This window comes from Alosa sapidissima, chromosome 9, assembly GCF_018492685.1.
Source record: "Alosa sapidissima isolate fAloSap1 chromosome 9, fAloSap1.pri, whole genome shotgun sequence".
NCBI classification, from domain to species: Eukaryota; Metazoa; Chordata; class Actinopteri; order Clupeiformes; family Clupeidae; genus Alosa; species Alosa sapidissima.
In genome coordinates, this window is record NC_055965.1 from 24,630,444 (window position 1) to 24,649,140 (window position 18,697).

Genomic DNA, 18,697 nt, shown 5'->3' on the forward strand with positions numbered 1-18,697 from the left:
ACCCACCCGACCCGTCAGGAGTCGATCCGCACCCACCCGACCCTCAAAAATGTGCACTGATTAACAACCCGAACCCGAACTGTCAAAAAAATAAAAAATAAAGCCAATGGGCCTATATAGTCTAGGCTATCCTTTGTATTGATATATATAGTCCATATTGAGGTCGAGACAATGTTTTCTTTTTCACTAGACACTGAAACAATAAGAATTTGCACTGTAGGCTATATGCTTCAACATAGTGAGTTGTTGCACAGGCTTGGCTCGTTTACCCATATTGGATTAATTGAATCTGAATCTAGCTTTATGGACATAGGCTAGGCCTACTAAATAAACAAACAAACTGAAAGCTGATCCTTAATTCTTTAATGATGTATTTAAAGGTAAAATACAAGTAATACATCATGTAGCCTAACATGAACACTCTCTCTTTCTCCCTCTCTCCACGGGCACGCACGCAAACACAGACACAAACCGACACAGATGTGTTCAATTGGTTTAAACCTGTGCACTGCAAAAACTGCTAATCTAATCAAATCTAACCAAGATTATTAAAGGAGAATTCCGGTGTGATATTGACCTAAAGTGTATTGAAACATGATACCGAGTGTGAACGTATGTCTCATAGCCCATCTCGGCTTTTCGAGCAACGAGTAAGAATGAACAGGTATGATAAGGGATCAGATTTCAAAAATAATTCAGTGGAAATGCATGGATTCCAGTTTCTTCCAGTAGCAGCAACTGGAATCCATGCATTTCCACTGAATTATTTTTGGAATCTGATCCCTTATCATACCTGTTCATTCTTACTCGTTGCTTGACTTATGGTGACTAAATTCAAGATGGCTGCAAACGCTAAACTTCGTGAAGATACTGTCTGTATAAATCGTCTTGTAAGTAAACTACCAGTGCTTTTTCAAAGTTCTCAATGTCTCGTTTTAAATGTCAGGGCCCTCAGAAGTCTACCAATGAAGTGTGGAGATTTGAAGTGTGGACATTGAGCCTTGTAAATGGGTGTAAAACAGTGATTTATTTGCATGGCTAGCCCGATGCCGAAGCACCACTATTGAAAAAGCTGTTGGTAGCATCGGCTAACTAGCGCCAGATTTTGGAGTGCAGGGGACAAGCCGAGATGGGCTATGAGACATACGTTCACACTTGGTATCATGTTTCAATACACTTTAGGTCAATATCACACCGGAATTCTCCTTTAAAGTGAATCGTAGACTATATAATAACCAAAGAAAGTGAAGGAGATGATTTGCACCTCCGTTCACTAAATAAAGGCCGTGGTTGTGTTTCTACAATATGTTGGCACAAAACTAAGTACGCTAAACGTTTTCATTGTCATCGTGAACTATGCCCATGTTCAGTATGTTTTTCATTTATTCAAGCAGTGACATTTGGTATAATGCATGGTGACGTGCGTCAGAAAAAAGATGGGCCTGTCCCTCTCAAAACATGTTAAAATAGTGTGATTAGAACCAGAAAAGACAACCTGTTTGTACTCACTGGAAATCTTGGACCTAGCAGTTACTGTGCAAAGCACAGATTCCATTACTGCTATCTTATCACAGATTTCATTCCATATTAGCCATCAACAACCAGTTAAAGATGTTGTATGCATGTACTAAATACAACATTTGAACACCCATATTGCTGCTGTTGTACTTCATTGTATCTACAGCTGTAATGTGATTACTCATATTTCAAGCTGCATTTCTCCGGCCCCTCAGTTGTGATGCTTTTCTAGCCTGGGTGTTCCCATGCTGCCTTGCGCGCGATTTGATTCATGCTGCTAAAGCAGCCTGGAGACCATGGAGCAAATTTTCGCCTGAGATAGGGAACCAATCACAGAACAGGGGGGAAAGCAAGACGATGATGAGCTATGCACAGACGCATTTGATAGACATCCGTGGCACCCAATAAATGGATCTGGGCATTTTTTTCAAATACGAGAAAATGAACATTTGGTTCCCAGACCACGTCTCATTGAGAAGTGGTGGCGCTAGCCAGGCTAATGCTTTTCATGAACTGGCCCCCATTACAAACTAATTGAATAGCCCTGCTTTAGACACATGTTCAAAAAGCACCTCAAAATATTGCTTTTCACTAAGTCCTATTTACAATTTCTATTTCAATTCCATTGGTGGATTGCACATCTGCATAATTAATATTGGATCAAAAATGACATAGATATTAAATTTATAATACAATATAATGCAATATATATATTTGCAATAGAATTAATAATACAGTTTTGTGTAAGCCAAAGGGGAATATGGTATTGGTTCCAGAAAAATGAAGTCCTGCAAACCTCAACATGAGCTTTGTCTAGATTTAAAAAAATAAAGTACTTGTTAGATTACTTGCCCAGTCAAACAGGTCTTCAGCCAAAAAATGTCCTGCTGTTCCTCCTAATATAGCTCCAACAGCTAACGGAGCAACAGGACCTCCAATTAGACTCATGGCTACCCCAATAATTCCTCCAGCAATTTTACCCACATTTTTCTTTAACTTCACTTCCTCTTCCTTTTTCTTAATTATCTGTCTTTCATCCTCTCTAATCCTCCTTTCCTCATCCTCCTTTTTCTTCTTCTCTTCCTCTCGCTTTCTCTCCTCCTCTTCTCTCATCCTTGCCTGAGCCTCCTGATACATCTCGTTTGTGTAATATTCACCGTTATTTTTCTCCATCATTTTGTATATCTTATCCCAGAGCTCTTTAACCGAAGTCTGATTCTTGAGATAATTTAGAGCATGATATCCACCCCCACATGTGTTGATGATCTCCTTAATATCCTGATCTTGATCTATTGTATGTTCCACTGACTGATCCAGCTGTTCAATATGAGTGAACAGCACCATGGTATAATTTGCAGCTCTCTCACTAAAGTTCTCCTGGATCCACTTCACGGTGTTCCTCTCCTCCTCTGTGAATCTTACATCCATTCTGATCACCAGCAGGAAGACATGGGGGCCAGGAAGAGACATATTGACACATTTCTCTATCTCGATTTTCAAATTAGCACCAGTCATTCTTGTATCAAATAGTCCTGGGGTGTCCACCACTGTGACCCGTCTCCCATTGACCTCTCCACTCTCCTTATGAGAAGTTGAAGTAACAGACTGAAAACCTGAACTTTTATTGAAAGCAGGTCTCCCCAGGATGGTGTTTCCTGTTGAACTCTTTCCAGCTCCAGTTTTACCCAGCAGCACAATCCGTATTTCTCCTGTGTGAAAACATTCAGAAAGAGTTTGTGTGTATATGTTGTAGGGAACAGAAACAATTTGATTGCTAAACTATGAATGTCAAGAATCTTCATAAGAATGTGGTTACTCTGAGTGTTTGGCAAGGTTCACTGTCACTGCATAGGCAGAGTTTGACATTCGGGGGGGGGGGGCAGACAAAAGAAAAAAAAACTAATTGTAGCAGCTGAGACCTGGCCTACCACTTGGGGAACACAGCATGAGCACATATGGAGAAAACAAACATGCTAAATAAAGATATATATAATTACATTGTAACAATTTAACAATTCGTCCTTATGAAATCCAATGCAGCATGGCTGTCTTGAAACGCAATAGACAGGGGGGTCGCCTAGCTGTTGAAAATATTCGGGGCTTAGCCAGTGGTTGCTGCTCACTTTTGATAAATTAATCCACCGCCTCTATAGCCTCATTTGCGCCACATTGATTGAATATTTTGTATAATCAGATTATGTCAATTAAAGAATGTAATGACCTGTTGCCATCTTGACATTTCTGTTTGCTATTAAAAACAAACTATATAGCCTATAACGACCTAGCAGAATGGAGTTTTAACTAGATGTACCGCAGAGCGGTACAAAATATGACCGCCGCCCAGTCCAGCACATGTTTTCCACAAAAATAAGTCACGCTGAAAGGCATATATGATTCTAAATGTCTCACTGAATTGCATTATGCACACTCAATTCTCACTGGTATCTGCTGGTATCACATGTGTGTGTGGGTGCATGTACATGCGCTTGTGTGTTTGCCTGTTTATGTGCCTGTGTGTGTGCATGTGCATGCATGCGTATATATGTCTACTGTGTGAGTATGTGTCATACGTGGGATTACTGTGAATGTATGTGTGTGCGTGTGTATCTGTTTATGCACATGTGTGCATATGGAATGGGTTTACATGATTGTGTGGCCCCCCCATTAACGGAATTCCACGAAACTTGGCGTGCATTCAGAGGGTGTCATAATGATCCTACACTTCCAATTTCGTGCGGTTTTGACAATGTTAGGTCACAGATACCTGCGATTACAACACCTCATTTTTACTTTTTTGTGTTTAACTAGGTGGCGCTATACATGAAATGAGTGGTTATGGAATGGGTTGACATGGCCCTTTGAGATCAACATACAAAAAAAAATTGGTCATCCTAGGCCCTACGGTTCTCAACATATTCACAGAAAACTGTGTCTGCCCTACCCTCCTTTTGGGGGGTCCAGTCCAGCGGGGGGCTACAGATCAATACGAAAAAAGGAGGTTCCATGCTGTCCATGTGGGGTTACATGCCCACCAAGTTTTGTGTACCCCGATCTTGCAGTGTCCCGGGAATCCTTGACGGAAATTTGGACATGCGAAAAAGAAGAAAAAAAAAAAAAAATCTGACTAAACCTATATGACTGCCGCTTCGCTGCGCGGCGGTCATAATTATTTGTATGTGGTCGTCACGTTATCTGTCATTGATTTGGGCTACAGCGTAAAACTTTATCTAGCTTTATCTAACTAGTTTATCAGGTGACCAGTCGGCAAAAATGCTTGTTTGGTGCTGAATGAGACATTTTACTGCACAACAAAATTATTACATGTTGGGCTTAGAGGGCAAACTAAGATTTTGCTTGATCTGTATGTTACCTGGCTGATGGGGCACAGGAGAAGCAGCCTGTCAGCGACCATGCCTGCTATCTGAAGACGCTTACTGAACTGCTATGGTGCTGCGCATCTGGCGTGCCCTGCGCGCGACCGCGCGAGTTCACGTGACAAAGGAAGAGAGATAGGCTGGTCGGGTGTGTGCAAGGAGGTGGCTCATTTCGGGGCATTGTTTCAGTAGTTTTTAATGGCTCAGGTTTTCAAAAGATCATTTCAAAACCAACCTCAGTAAAATCTTAATAATATTAATAATTAAAAAAAAAAAAAAACAAGTTTCAAAAGGGCATTTTCATTGATAAAGGGCAAACTTCCTAGTGCTTTAGCACCACCTAGCTAGTAGTGTCTATTTATGCACGCCTATGCTCACAGTAATCCTACGTATGACACATACTCACACAGTAGACATATATACGCATGCATGCACATGCACACACACAGGCACATAAACAGGCAAACACAAGCGCATGCACATGCACGCACACACACCCACCCACACATAAACATAAACATGTACACATGCACACAATTCAAGAATTTCTCAGAATTATTAACAGGCAAAATGGGGGTGGGGTTGAATAAAATGTATTTTACATGTGAAATCTATGAACTAATCATGTTTTGGTACTTGTTGTCTAGCAGATACCAGTGAGAATTGAGTGTGCATAATGCAATTGAGTGAGACAGTTAGAATCATATATGCCTTTCAGCGTGACTTATTTTTGTGGAAAACATGTGCTGGACTGGGCAGCGGTCATATTTTGTACCGCTTTGCGGTACATCTAGTTTTTTCAGCTGGGAGTATACAGCCTTATTCCAAAGTCATCCTCTTGCATAATTCAAATTGTTGCAGGTTCTTCGCCAGATAGAGTGACGGACATGCTCCATTGTTTTACTTATTTGTCAGTCTCTGAAAGTTAAGTTATGTTTATATTGTTTTTATGCCAGTCACTATTGCAGTTGTGCCTGTAGGGAATATATTCCACTGAAAGTTCTAAACACAGCATTGACAAAGGTCAGTGTTTATCATTCAGCAGTATTTTCCATATTGACTTGTGTCCCCATGTTAAAGAAAAGGCTTTTACACAATGGGACTCTGAAGATAAATGGTGCGGGACTCTGAAGATTAATGGTGTGTTTTAGACGGTGGGATTACTGTTGCCTTTTAGAAGGCGGGACTCTGGATTACTGTTGTCATCTGATTTCCTGGCTAAGTCTACACCTGGTTTATCATGGAATGTCACTGTGGAACTTCAAAGGTGCCTTATTGTTCCATTTACTCCTCTGTTAAATGATTAACATGGATTGTGCTCCTGTAGTCCAGCAGGTAATAAAACGCAATAAAAACACCCTCAGCTTCATCATGCTCATTTGAAAAGGATCCCATATACTAATGACACACTGTTACAGTAATATTACAGTCACATTTCATTTGAATGAGAAATCAACTGGTGTCACTTGGCATCCCTGGTAAAGCTGATTGAAAACAGGTACGTGTTCTTTTGGTGGTATGTCTTAATCTCATTTGTGAGATTGCAAGTTGTGTGTGTGTGTGTGTGAGTGAGAGAGAAAGGGAAAGAGACTGTCTGTTAATGACATTATTGTCCTAAAGTATGACGCAAATCCAAGAGTCATTTGTTGATTGCACATAGAATGACCCACAGACTACAGTGTCTATAAGTTACTGAAGTGAACTATTACAGTGTACATACTTTTTTTAATTGTTAAATAAATGTTGTACTTTTATAAGATTTCTGCCTCTGCCTGTTGATTGTGTGTCTGGAAATGCATTGTGGGAAATGTAACATTAGTTAGCACACCTTCAATACACATGTTGTGCTTACAGTAATAAACACACTATATATTTTACTTGCAGAGGTGTCAAAGTATAAAGTAGAAGCAGTACAGCTAATTTCACTAATTAGCTGGCATAACAGTTCAGAACAGAATCAGCTAATTAAGTGAATGGTTGAAACAAAAATGTGAGCCGGAATTTGGACTTCTTTGAATATAACTCAAATAATCAGAAAGACGTGGTAAAATATAAAAAAAAACAGTTATCTCAGCTTTTTTTGTAATTTCATCTTGCAAACTTGTAAAATTCAGTTGACTCAACTTAAATATTTAATTATCTGTATCAGTGCAAGAATCCCAAAGTTCACTGGAAGAATCATCAAGAATCATCAAGGGCCCTATCATGACATTCTAAAGCGCATCGTCACTCGTCAAAAGTCTATTCAAATTTAGTAGGATGTCCAGTTCACATTGGGAGGGGTTTCGTTATCAAAAGTGGAGCGCATGGCGCAACAAGGTGTTCCTAGGTTTTTTAATCAGTCATATGGGTGTGTTTGGGGCGTAACATCATTTTAAACCAATGAGAATGACATCTGTCATTCCCTTTAACGGCGCAAAGCGCGATATGTCAAATAAATGCATCGGTATTTTGGCCTTCAACGGCGCATTTGAAGGAGGCTGCTTGCGAGACCGTATGGAACAGTCATTCTTAAACCATGCTTTACTAAAACCTAGCATAGCCTTCACGCATTTCCTCTCGTCTATCATTTGAACTCATTGGCAAAGTGAAACTAACTTCACCAAGGAGTCAGTCAGCGACAAGACAGTTACAGTATATGCAGTTACTTTCACTATTGACTGACAATGGGTTACCACCGAAAACATAGGCTGGAAAAAGCAACACTTACCCTAATATTGCTCAAATGACTGAATAAAACAACATTTATCTTGCAGAGGAGTTGCTTATATCTCGTGACAGTGCGTCTTCAGCTGTGCTCCATACGTGTCTCTCGCCTCTCCCCTAATCACTTTTAACCGTCATTACCAATTTGCAAATGATGGTGAATAACTACTCATCATGAGATGTACAGTATTTCGTAATATCTTTACTCTAATTATGTTTCCCATTGTAATCGTGCAATTTGCAATGCTTTGCATGGACTTGCGCTGGTGTGCGCTCATGAATGATAGAAGGATGGTGCGTGCACCTGCCAATATGACTGTTGACATGCACTCTTAAAATAGCATATGAACAACTCGCCATTGACTTCTGACCAAGTTTAGGTGGTGTATAATAGCGATTTTTAGACAACGCGCTAGGACCCTCCCTAGGTTGTTAATTGCCACACCCCTGGGTGCAATGCTTAAAAAATAAACGTGCAAAATACCGAATTCAACTTTGCGCGGAACTTTACGCCATGCGCTGGTGCCCAAAATCCTTAAGTTACTTCAACTTATAACAGAGGCATTATCCACAGAAATAATGCAATTTCTACTAAGTTTCATGAGTTAGCACAACGTAAAAAGAAATCATCTGATTTGAAAAGACAAGAGGGCAGCATACTAGTACAGCAAGATCTGGAGAACACCTGTAAAGGGCACATCAAGGCAGGGTAATATAAATACAAGACTTAACAGCCTCACAAGAACAAAAATATTTATATAGAACTTTTCAATACACTCAACAACTCTTTATCATTTCAAATAGATACATAATTACACACAAACATACAAGGTAGGACAAAACAGAAGTGTTTTTTTGTAGTTTTTGTATATGCTTTTGCAATAAAACATTTTACATGTTAAGACTTCTAAGATAGTCACGATGAGGTTACCATTTTTGTCCAGTAGGTGGCAATTCAGCATTATTAAGGGAGTAATTCATGTAATTAAGTGAAGAGAGGAAAACAAAACTTAGGGAGAAAAAACAAAACTTAGAGAGAAAACGAGACAAAGAGAACAACGTGTTAAAGGAGAATTCCGGTTTGATATTAACCTAAAGTGTGTTGAAACATGATACCGAGTGTGAACGTATGTCTCATATCCCATCTCGGCTTGTCCACTGCACTCTGGCGCTAGTTAGCAGATGCTACCAACAGCTTTTTCAATGGGGGTGCCTCGGGCATTGGCCTAGCCATGCAAATAAATCACTGTTTTACACCATTTACGAGGCTCAACGTATCTCCACACTTCATTGGTAGACTTCTGAGGGCCCTAGCATGACTGCTCAACCGTTTGGTAGAGCACACTTTAAGACACCATATCTTACCAAAAAATCAAACTGTTTTAAATTTAAACATATGGACCCATATCTACCACTTGAGTACTACATGTTAAGCACAAAATATTTGCTCAATACCTCTGTAATATCGAAGGCCACACCTTCTCATCATACGCGATTTAAGAAATTAATTTACGCGATTTCGGCCATATTTTGTGGAGTTACATCTACCAAGTTTTTAAAGCTAAGACTTTTTTTTCTTCATTATTATGTCAAATTGAAGTGGAATAACACATGTATTAACTTACATTAAGAAAAAAAAAATATTTTCATGGTTAAATAATTGTTTGAAAACATGCTCTACCAAACGGTTGATGTGCCTGTCAATGGTAAAAGTCAGGTCCGTATAGATAATACTTGAAAACATGACAAAGTTCATGAATTAATTATATTAACCATTATATACTGTTTTCAAATGTATACTACTACTGTAAACACAGCATATATATGTTTAAAAAGCATGCATACGCATGAAATATATCAATAGGCTTATCAGCTATGCTAATCTATGCTAATTCAATGCAATTCAATATAATACCAGTTTTTGGGGGAAAAACTGTTTTCTTTCAGTAAAACACAATAATCTGATAACTGACTTTTACCATTTTTACCATTTTACCACAAAGTTTAGCGTTTGCAGCCATCTTGCAATTAGTCACGATAAGTCGAGCGACGAGTAAGAATGAACAGGTATGATAAGGGATCAGATTCCAAAAATAATTCCATGTATGGATTCCAGTTGCTGCTGGAAGAAACTGGAATCCATGCAATTCCACAGAATTATTTTTGTCTGGCAGGAAGCATGCATAAGGATGTAGATCCAGGAATGCACTAATATTTTGTTCGTAGTACCAGTTTGCAACAATTATTAGTTAACACTAAGTTGTAAACACTTCGCATTGGATATACCAAAAAGCTGTGATGTAATCGCTTCCTGCCAGGACTTTTACGGGCTTTTCCCAAATCATGGAAGTAACGTCGACACAGCGGTAGATAGCAGCAGAGTAGAAGCTATCAGGCAAGTGTTATTTAAATAAACTCCTGGTGTACTTACAAACTTTCCAGTGCCTCGTTTTATGAGTAAAGAACAAAGTTGTACTACTGTTGAAGTTTCGTACCATTCAGGGAATTATTAGTGGAGTAATTTATGAGATACTCTGTTGGTTCCATAAGCGCCTGCAGAAAGTCATTAGTTTCTGACAACGCTACTCGACCAGGGTTCGACCAAGGGAAAACCAAGGGTTCTGGGAGGGTGTTTGGCTCGGGGTCATGGTACAAAGGACCCTAGGGTGAAATTACTCCGAACCATGACCAATGAGCTAGAATGACCAGACAACGCTGTGGAAAGCATCGCTTGATCAATTATCTTGGATTTCTTAATTCGGTAACACTTTACTTGACGGGTGAGTTCATAACACATTCATAGCAGCTGTCATAAACTGCACATAAAGCATTCATGACTGTTTCATGAGACATGACTCAACATTCATACCAAACCTTTCATGAATGTGGAAGACAGAACGACAAAAATGTGTCAAAATAAAAGTTCAACAATTGCAAAGCAGCATTGCCGTTTTTGTTCCAAACCTCTTACCTGATCACTTCACATCTGAGTCAATGGGCTACTCCAGTTCCAAAAAGACAGAACATGGTCAAGCAAATAATTTTTGTTTCATAAAAATGTATTTGTTTTATGATACCTTTGCAGATGATTTCTCATCTTTTGCTACTGGGAATGTCCAACCGTTCCAGGTTACACAAATACGGGTCAGCTGAATGTAGGCTAGTTTACCTCCCAGTGTTAAATTCAGTGATTATGAATACTTCACAACTTGTATAGTAAAGTGACATTCGATGTAGACTTCATAAGACATTCATAAAATATTTACAAAGGCTGGAGAGAAAAACGGCAATGCTGCTTTGCGATTGTTGGACATAAAAGGTTTGGTATGAATGTTGAGTCATGTCTCGTGAAACAGTCATGAATGCTTTATGTGCAGTTTATGACAGCTGCTATGAATGTGTTATGAACTCACCCATCAAGTGAAGTGTTACCCTTAATTCTTCTGTGAAATACCCCTCAGAGTAAGTTCTCGCTGCCCTAATGTTGATGGGAGACTTGTTGAATTTAACCAATAAATTAGTAATTTCTTTCTGAAGTTGCTGTGGGTTTTTTGGACCAATTTGTCTTAATCCACAAATGTCTGAGATCCTTTTAAGCCGCTAGCTAGCTACCAGGCAGCGTTCAGTGGTTGAACTGGTTTGTTCAGAAGGCTACTATAAGTAGAACAACGAGTTGAACTTAAACATACATAATTTGATAGGCCTATACTTACAGAAATCATGACAAAATATATTACTGTACAATAATTGAAACGCAGACTAAAAATCAAGTTAAAAACAAAGAAAGAGTTCTAGAGGGGTTCACTCTTTATTACGACATCCCGTTATTATGACAACCCTCTATTACGACATACCGTTATTACGACATGCCTCTATTTAGACATGCCCCTACTCCAATTTTTTTTAGTAGGCCTACCGCTATTCTGACATTAGGCTACCAATCCTCATTTTCAATTTATCTCTGCAGTTCCTGTATCCTATCAAATTCCAACATCCTAGATGCATGGATGAGCTTTAGTCATGTCATCTGCACCTGCAGCTAAAGGTGTTTGAGTCGTGACTCACTCGGATCTTTCACCAGAAAAACCAACCAAAAACCTGGTTTCAAATCATGGAGGATCCACATCCAACATGAGAAGGCACTTAACGAAATGAAGCACCCCACTGCACTGCTTGAACGTAGGACTGAATTTCTTTGCGATTTAGCAATACTGACTCAAGTGACTCGTTCAACCCGGATCAGTTTAGTGAGTGACTCAGAATAACCCGGATCCTTAAAAGGAATCGAGTTTGACAGGCCTACCTGCAGCTACATCAACAATCCACCAGCCATCCACTAAACAATGTTTTTCCCAATAATTGATATCGCCACACATTTCAGTCAAAACCTTAGGTGATTTTGAACTGGCCATGTGAATAAATGTTACACATTATGTAAAACACAGGTAGCTCTCCTCATTTTATTCTCTAAGCTCTCAGGGGAAACGGTCGGAAAGTCCATGCATCAAATAAACTCTGTGCGTGCAGGCCACCTATATTAATTAATTAATGGCCGTCAATCAATGGCCAATTGCGCAAAGACGGGCGGAATTCTTACGCTCCAGTAGCCTAAACCACTTCAGTGAACGTTCAAATAACCCAGAGTTCAGTGTCCATCAGGGTGTTCAAACTGGATGTGCGATATAGTTGCTTATATTGCATTTTAGAGGACAATGATAAAGCCATGTGCAACGCATTTTGGCTTGCCAGCAGGTTGGATGAACTCAATTTACTACACAATAATGTAGGCTAGGCCTATATATTTTATATGTCAGGCGTGCAGTTGTTGAATTGCACATAACATGTCTGCATATTTATTTAGGCTTTCTCTCGACTTTATGCTTGCGCATGCATTATCATGGCCCTATAATTGTGCAGACAGGCGGGATATCCGACGCTCCTTTTACAGTAAACCACTTCCCAACGAAACGTTCAAATAACCCCCAGAGTTCAGTGTCCATCAGTCCCAACATTTATAAACATAATCGTAAAGTCCAAGCGTGAATTGGGTGTGTTTTGATTTTGAGAGAGACTGGAAAAGGGCCATGTCTCACAGCAACTGCGATAACCTTGTTTCTTGAAGGCTATCCTTACCTCCAAATATCCACATCTAATGAGGGTCGGCGACTTGACAACACCCAATACTATTTGCAATACCCTCGATATACATATTGTTGGAAAGTTTAGTTTATGGCCGTTCGTGTGAGTACAATAACTTAATTTTGTAAATGTTACCAAAACGACTGGTTCCGCCTTAAGGGTCTTATCTTTTTATTCAAAACAATTCGTAGGTATCCATACTCAAGTCTAATTACCACCAGACACAAATAATCATCATCTAGGTTAAATCCTCTCTCTCTCTCTCCAAAATCTCTTCCTCTGAGATGCACGCGCTATAGGCCTAGGCTATATAATTTAGGCTACCGAACATTTCAAATGTGACTCTCTAATCAACATTTTTTTAGCTCTTAAACACGAAAAATACACTGTTCAACGGAGCTGGTTTGTGTGAGGCGCACTCTTGGACTCCTTGAGACGCGACTAACCTTTCAGTTGAAGTTCTTGTGCGTAGGCTATTATAGAATCCAATCCTGTTGCCCCTGCTATTGATCAATGTAGCCTTTTATTGTTTTTTTTTTTGCCATGAATCGTCTGAGCTGTGATGAAATCGTGTGTTGTTTAAAGTTGGGACGATTACTGTAGGCCTAGGCTATACTACCCATATTGGAATAAAAAAATAAAGGCCCACCCTAGGCCTAGCCTACTTCGCAAAAGTCCACTCCATTGAAAAATCCTGGCCACTGTTAATGACCTCGTGTCGGAATGGCAGGACGTTTGAAAAAAGGTCAAGTGTCGTTACTCCGACAAAGGAAAAAAAATTCGCAGTAGTGGGACGCTTGAAAATTAATGTTAATGCCGCCACTTCGACAATTAGACGCCAATGTCTAAGTAGCGGCATGTCGGAATAGCAGCATGTAACCAGTTCTAGAAAGAAAGAGAAGTGGTAGGAAACAAAAAAGTCTCTCTTACGTGATAATGAGATGCCAGCAGATAGCAAGGGCATTGACCACAACAGTGCCAACCAGATTACAAAGTGTTTCATCTTCCCGAGTGTGTTGTGTCTAATGAGACCAGACTGTTAAGAAAGTCAACTGACTGTGTGTGACAAACCCTGCTAAAACTGTGTCTGTACATAAGCACCTCCCACTCAGGTTCTTTGGAGTTAAGACTCTCTCTGTCTCAAAAATGTCTCTGCCCCTCTCTCTCTCTCTCTCTCTCTCTCTCTCTCTCTCTCTCTCTCTCACACACACACACATTCATTTATGCTGTGTTTCAGGTAAAATGACTGCTTCTGTAAAATGCTTCTGTAAAATGAAGATTTGCCAGGTTTGTGAATGTAAATGCTATTCTTGGGGTCGATTATGCTGCTCCGTAACGTATTTTATCTGCTCGATGTTGGTTGTTTAGACATGTTTTGTAAATCTTCCATTATTTCATCATACTAGCAAGATCAAGAGTACATGGGTAAAGGTCATAAAAGGAACCTGCCTAGTCATAGTGTGCAGCCAAAGACATGTCTCTTTTTTCCCCCATGCCCAAACCTAATTCCTTTGTTGACAGGCCTCGCACTGCTCATTCATTCCTTTCTCCACAAACGAAAGCCACAAGGGCAGCAAACTAGTACAGCAGGATCTGGAAAACACCTGTAAAGGGCACATCAAGAGACCACGCCTAGTCATTCAGCCTGATCTCACCAAACGGCGTAGAATGACACGCCGATTTCTTATGTCATTTAGCGTGTTATTCAGACGCCGTTTTGCGTTTTCGCGTGTCATTTCACGCCTTTTAGTCCCAATTGATTTGTGCCAGCAGAAAGGTAGCGTGTAATCTTACGCGCAATGGGGATTTTTTCCGGGCTTTTCCGGCAAAAACGAAGACCTACGAAGGTTGGTTGCTCTCAGAGCGCTGTTTTGATCAATGAAATTTGACAAAAGGGGGTCACACAGAAAACTGCTTTGCCACCTTTTAAAACAAATTGTAAAACAAATATAACTTAAATACTGCCAATTCTACTCCATTAACACCTGTAGAAAATGAATCAAACAGGTGAATAGCGTGTGATAGGCCTATAAACTTTATACAATTTATAAGATTTATAAAAAAAATCGTTTGCATTAAAGTTTAGTCCATCAGATTAATTTAGCTAGAATAGAATAAATGAGTAGCCTTATACACTCGACTGACTTTTCAAGTCGTTAGTGTGAGCCTATGCAATCAATGATGTGATCGATTATACATGTCTTGTGTACAGTAGGCTACAATTCGCGCGGGAATGCCGTCATTGAGTGCAACAATTTTCATTGCGTTTGATCCGTCATCCCGGTAAGTCGCATTTATTTAGCCTAGGCCTACTCTTAGTCCAGTGTATGCATGGGAAATATGACAAATTAGCATGACTAATGGCATATAATAAACTTCTAACCTTAATCGTAAATGTTATTAATGCTATGGACTGATAGTCTACATTTCTTTGTCTATGTCAGGCCGCTTTTTGTTATGAAACCGACTTCGATCTGTTTTATTATCCTCTTTGTAGACTAGGCTACTTATTTGACTTAGGCCTACTTATTTTCTTACAATAGCCTAGGCTACTAATATACTGTAATGACATTGCATTGTCAGTTTTAAGAGGAGAAGTGTTTGATCAGGTGTGCCCAATTTTGCCGCTGGAATTTTTGTCCTGGCGGCTTTTTAGTGGTTACAGTTCATCATCTGACCACAGTTTTAGGGCAATTGGGATTAGGCGCTGTGGAGCTCTTGTCAGCAGACATCAACAGGCTCATACAACGTTATATGAGATGGCATGGCATAAAATAGGAGGTATGTCTGGTAAACCAGTATGTACATATACTGGTTTTACAACTGATAATGGTAGAATTCATGGCAATGAACATAAAAAAGTATAATTATAGGATACATAACAAAGAAAGAACCCAGGATTTATGGGCAATTGTTTTTAGCAGGTTACGAAATATCCTTATTAGACTAAAACTCCCATTTTAAGAGAGAATAAGAATGTTTTTACAGTTTTGGAGGGCTATCATTTTATCTTTGTTATCCCCCTTTGTTCTCTTTTAGTTCTCTTACATGTGTTGGATATTTTGGTCTTTTTAAGAAAAAAAAATGCTGGTGGGAGTTATAAGACTAAGTCTGTCTGAGGTGTTTATAGGGAATCAAAATCTGACAAGGATATTTTGCTTTCTGGACATGGCAATTGCATAAAATTTCATGGGCATCTTCCTTGCCATCCAAACATGTGCCACAATAAGTTTCAACAAATTATACTGTATGGTTCAAGAGATATAGCTATTTGATGTGTGTGTTAGAGGTTAGATGAAATCCCTATTTGGCTACTTTTTAACACCCTAGCAACCATCTTAATTACCCTAGCAACCACTTGTATAATGTCAAGCTAGCAACCACCATAGCAACCAACATAGCAACCGTGTTATTTTGCATAGCAACCACCATATCTACCCTAGCAACACCATAGCAACCATTCAAATTACCCTGGCAACAACCTAGCAACCACCACAATATGACTATAGTAACCACCATAGCAACCACGGTATTTAGCATAGTAAACGCCATATATACCCTAGCAACGCTATATACATTTACTGACCTGACCAACATATGTGTGTTTTTTGGCTAAAAATGTAAAAATGGCTAAATGTTAAATCGCCAAAAAAGTATTTTTTGCAAACACAATGCTTTGCGTTACAGCTAGAGGGATGACACTTTGCACGCTCCATGTGGGTCTTGTGCAGAAGGTCTGACTTGAATTTCAGCCTTGTAGCTCCATGCTACCACCCACAACTCCACATCTGAAGTGGGAGTGGTCAACTTTTTTTATATTTTTCCTTCACAGTTTTTTTTGTGGGTGCATCAGAGATCCCACCTTTGGAGCAGTTGTCAGGGGCCTCAAGTCGGTGCTGTGTGTCTTGGTCCCATCCCTCTAGCACCTAGCGTTACCGCGCCAGAAGAGGGAAACCTTGTACGTTTTGAACCGTTTATCTCCTTCCAGGAATAATCCACCGACTCCAAACTGAGCCTGGCTTGTTTGTGATGTCCCGTTGTTCAACATATTCTGATTTCATACTGATCGGACCAACATAAGTGAGTTTTTTGGCTAAAAATCTAAAAATGGCTAAACGTTAGCAATTCCACTGCTTTGTTATTTTGCATAGCAACCACCATATGTACCCTAGCAACACCCAAGCAACCACCTTAATTACCCTAGCAACGCCCTAGCAACCATCTTAATTACTCTAGCAACCATCTTAATTACCCTAGCAACCACTTGTATAATGTCAAGCTAGCAACCACCATAGCAACCAACATGCTTACCCTAACAACCACCATAGCAACCGTGTTATTTTGCATAGCAACCACCATATCTACTCTAGCAACATCATAGCAACCATTCAAATTACCCTAGCAACAACCTAGCAACCACCATAATATGACCATAGTAACCACCATAGCAACCACAGTATTTAGCATAGTAAACGCCATATGTACCCTAGCAACGCTATATATTTACTGACCTGACCAACATATGTGTGTTTTTTGGCTAAAAATTGAAAAATGGCTAAAAGTTTAATAGTCAAAAAAGTATTTTTTGCAGACACAATGCTTTGCGTTACAGCTAGAGGGATGAAACTTTGCACGCTCCATGTGGGTCATGTGCAGAAGGTCTGACTTGAATTTCAGCCTTGTAGCTCCATGCTACCACCCACAACTCCACATCTGAAGTGGGAGTGGTCAACTTTTTTAATGTTTTTCCTTTACAAATCCCACCTTTGGAAGACTTGTCAGGGGCCTCAAGTCGGTGTCGTGTGTCTTGGTCCCATCCCTCTAGCACCTAGCGTTACCGCGCCAGAAGAGGGAAACCTTGTATGTTTCGAACCGTTTATCTCCTTCCGGGAATAATCCACCGACTCCAAACTGAGTCTGGCTTGTTTGTGATGTCCCGTTGTTCAACATGTTCTGATTTCATACTGATCGGATCAACATAAGTGTGTTTTTTGGCTAAAAATGTAAAAATGGCTAAATGTTAAATCGCCAAAAAAGTAGTTTTTGCTGGCACAATGCTTTGAGTTACAGCTAGAGAGATGACACTTTGCACACTCCATGCGGGTCATGTTGTGATATGGACCACCCTGGCCATTGTGGACTCCACTATTAAGGGACAGGTAATTCAACCACCTAAAGCATATATTTTCTAACAGTTTTACCTTTGCATCCTGCAGAAGTTCAAGAGGGATCTCTCGTATGCAGTGCTGCTCCTTTGCCTCATCAAGGTGAGACATGTGTAACCTACAGTATATTCCACCCTTATGTTTGCTTAATCTCATCCTGGCATATGGTTTTATTAAGCACTAAAAACTACCTGCACTCGTCACGTCACTCTGAACAGTGATGTCATCCTGGCATATGGTTTTATTAATTACACAGAAGGGAGGAATATAACTTATTATACTGTAGCTTAAATCACATCTCCACACTACAGGCGTTCAAAAAATATATAATTTAGGCTATCTACGGTAGGTATGGTTATGGTAGGTATGGTTATGGATATGGTTTGCATGGCTGAAACTGCTTTGCCTTTGAGTTGGAGCTCAAAACGTATCATATGTGTACCTTGTTCGCCAATATACAAAATAGTGCCATGTATAGATTTATGTCCTCCAATGGTTGCAGGAAAGTGGGATATGTCCTATTGTATATTAAATCACATCTACAACTGACCAGCTTTCAGAAAATATATACGGTTTGCATGGCTGAAACTGCTTTGCCTTTGAGTTGGAGCTCAAAACGTATCATATGTGTACCTCGTTCGCAAATATGCAAAATAGAGCCATGTATAGATTTATGTCCTCCAAAGTTTGCAGCATGGTGAGACATGTCCTATTGTATGTTAAATCACACCTACAACTGATCGTATGATATGCAAAAGTCTGCAGGAAAGTAGGTCAGGCTTTCAGAATATATAC

At 39.7% G+C, this 18,697-nt stretch overlaps 1 protein-coding gene across 1 annotated transcript; it reads right to left on the reverse strand.

Annotated features, from left to right (window-relative positions):
• Positions 1-1,957: 1,957 nt before the first annotated feature.
• Positions 1,958-13,792, reverse strand: LOC121719555 (GTPase IMAP family member 7-like). Its single transcript, XM_042105292.1, has 2 exons — positions 13,668-13,792; positions 1,958-3,227 (listed from the first exon to the last, which is right to left on the reverse strand). The coding sequence occupies exons 1-2, from the start codon at positions 13,738-13,740 to the stop codon at positions 2,338-2,340; spliced, it is 963 nt and encodes a 320-aa protein (XP_041961226.1). The 5' UTR covers positions 13,741-13,792; the 3' UTR covers positions 1,958-2,337.
• Between the last annotated feature and the right edge of the window lie 4,905 nt (positions 13,793-18,697).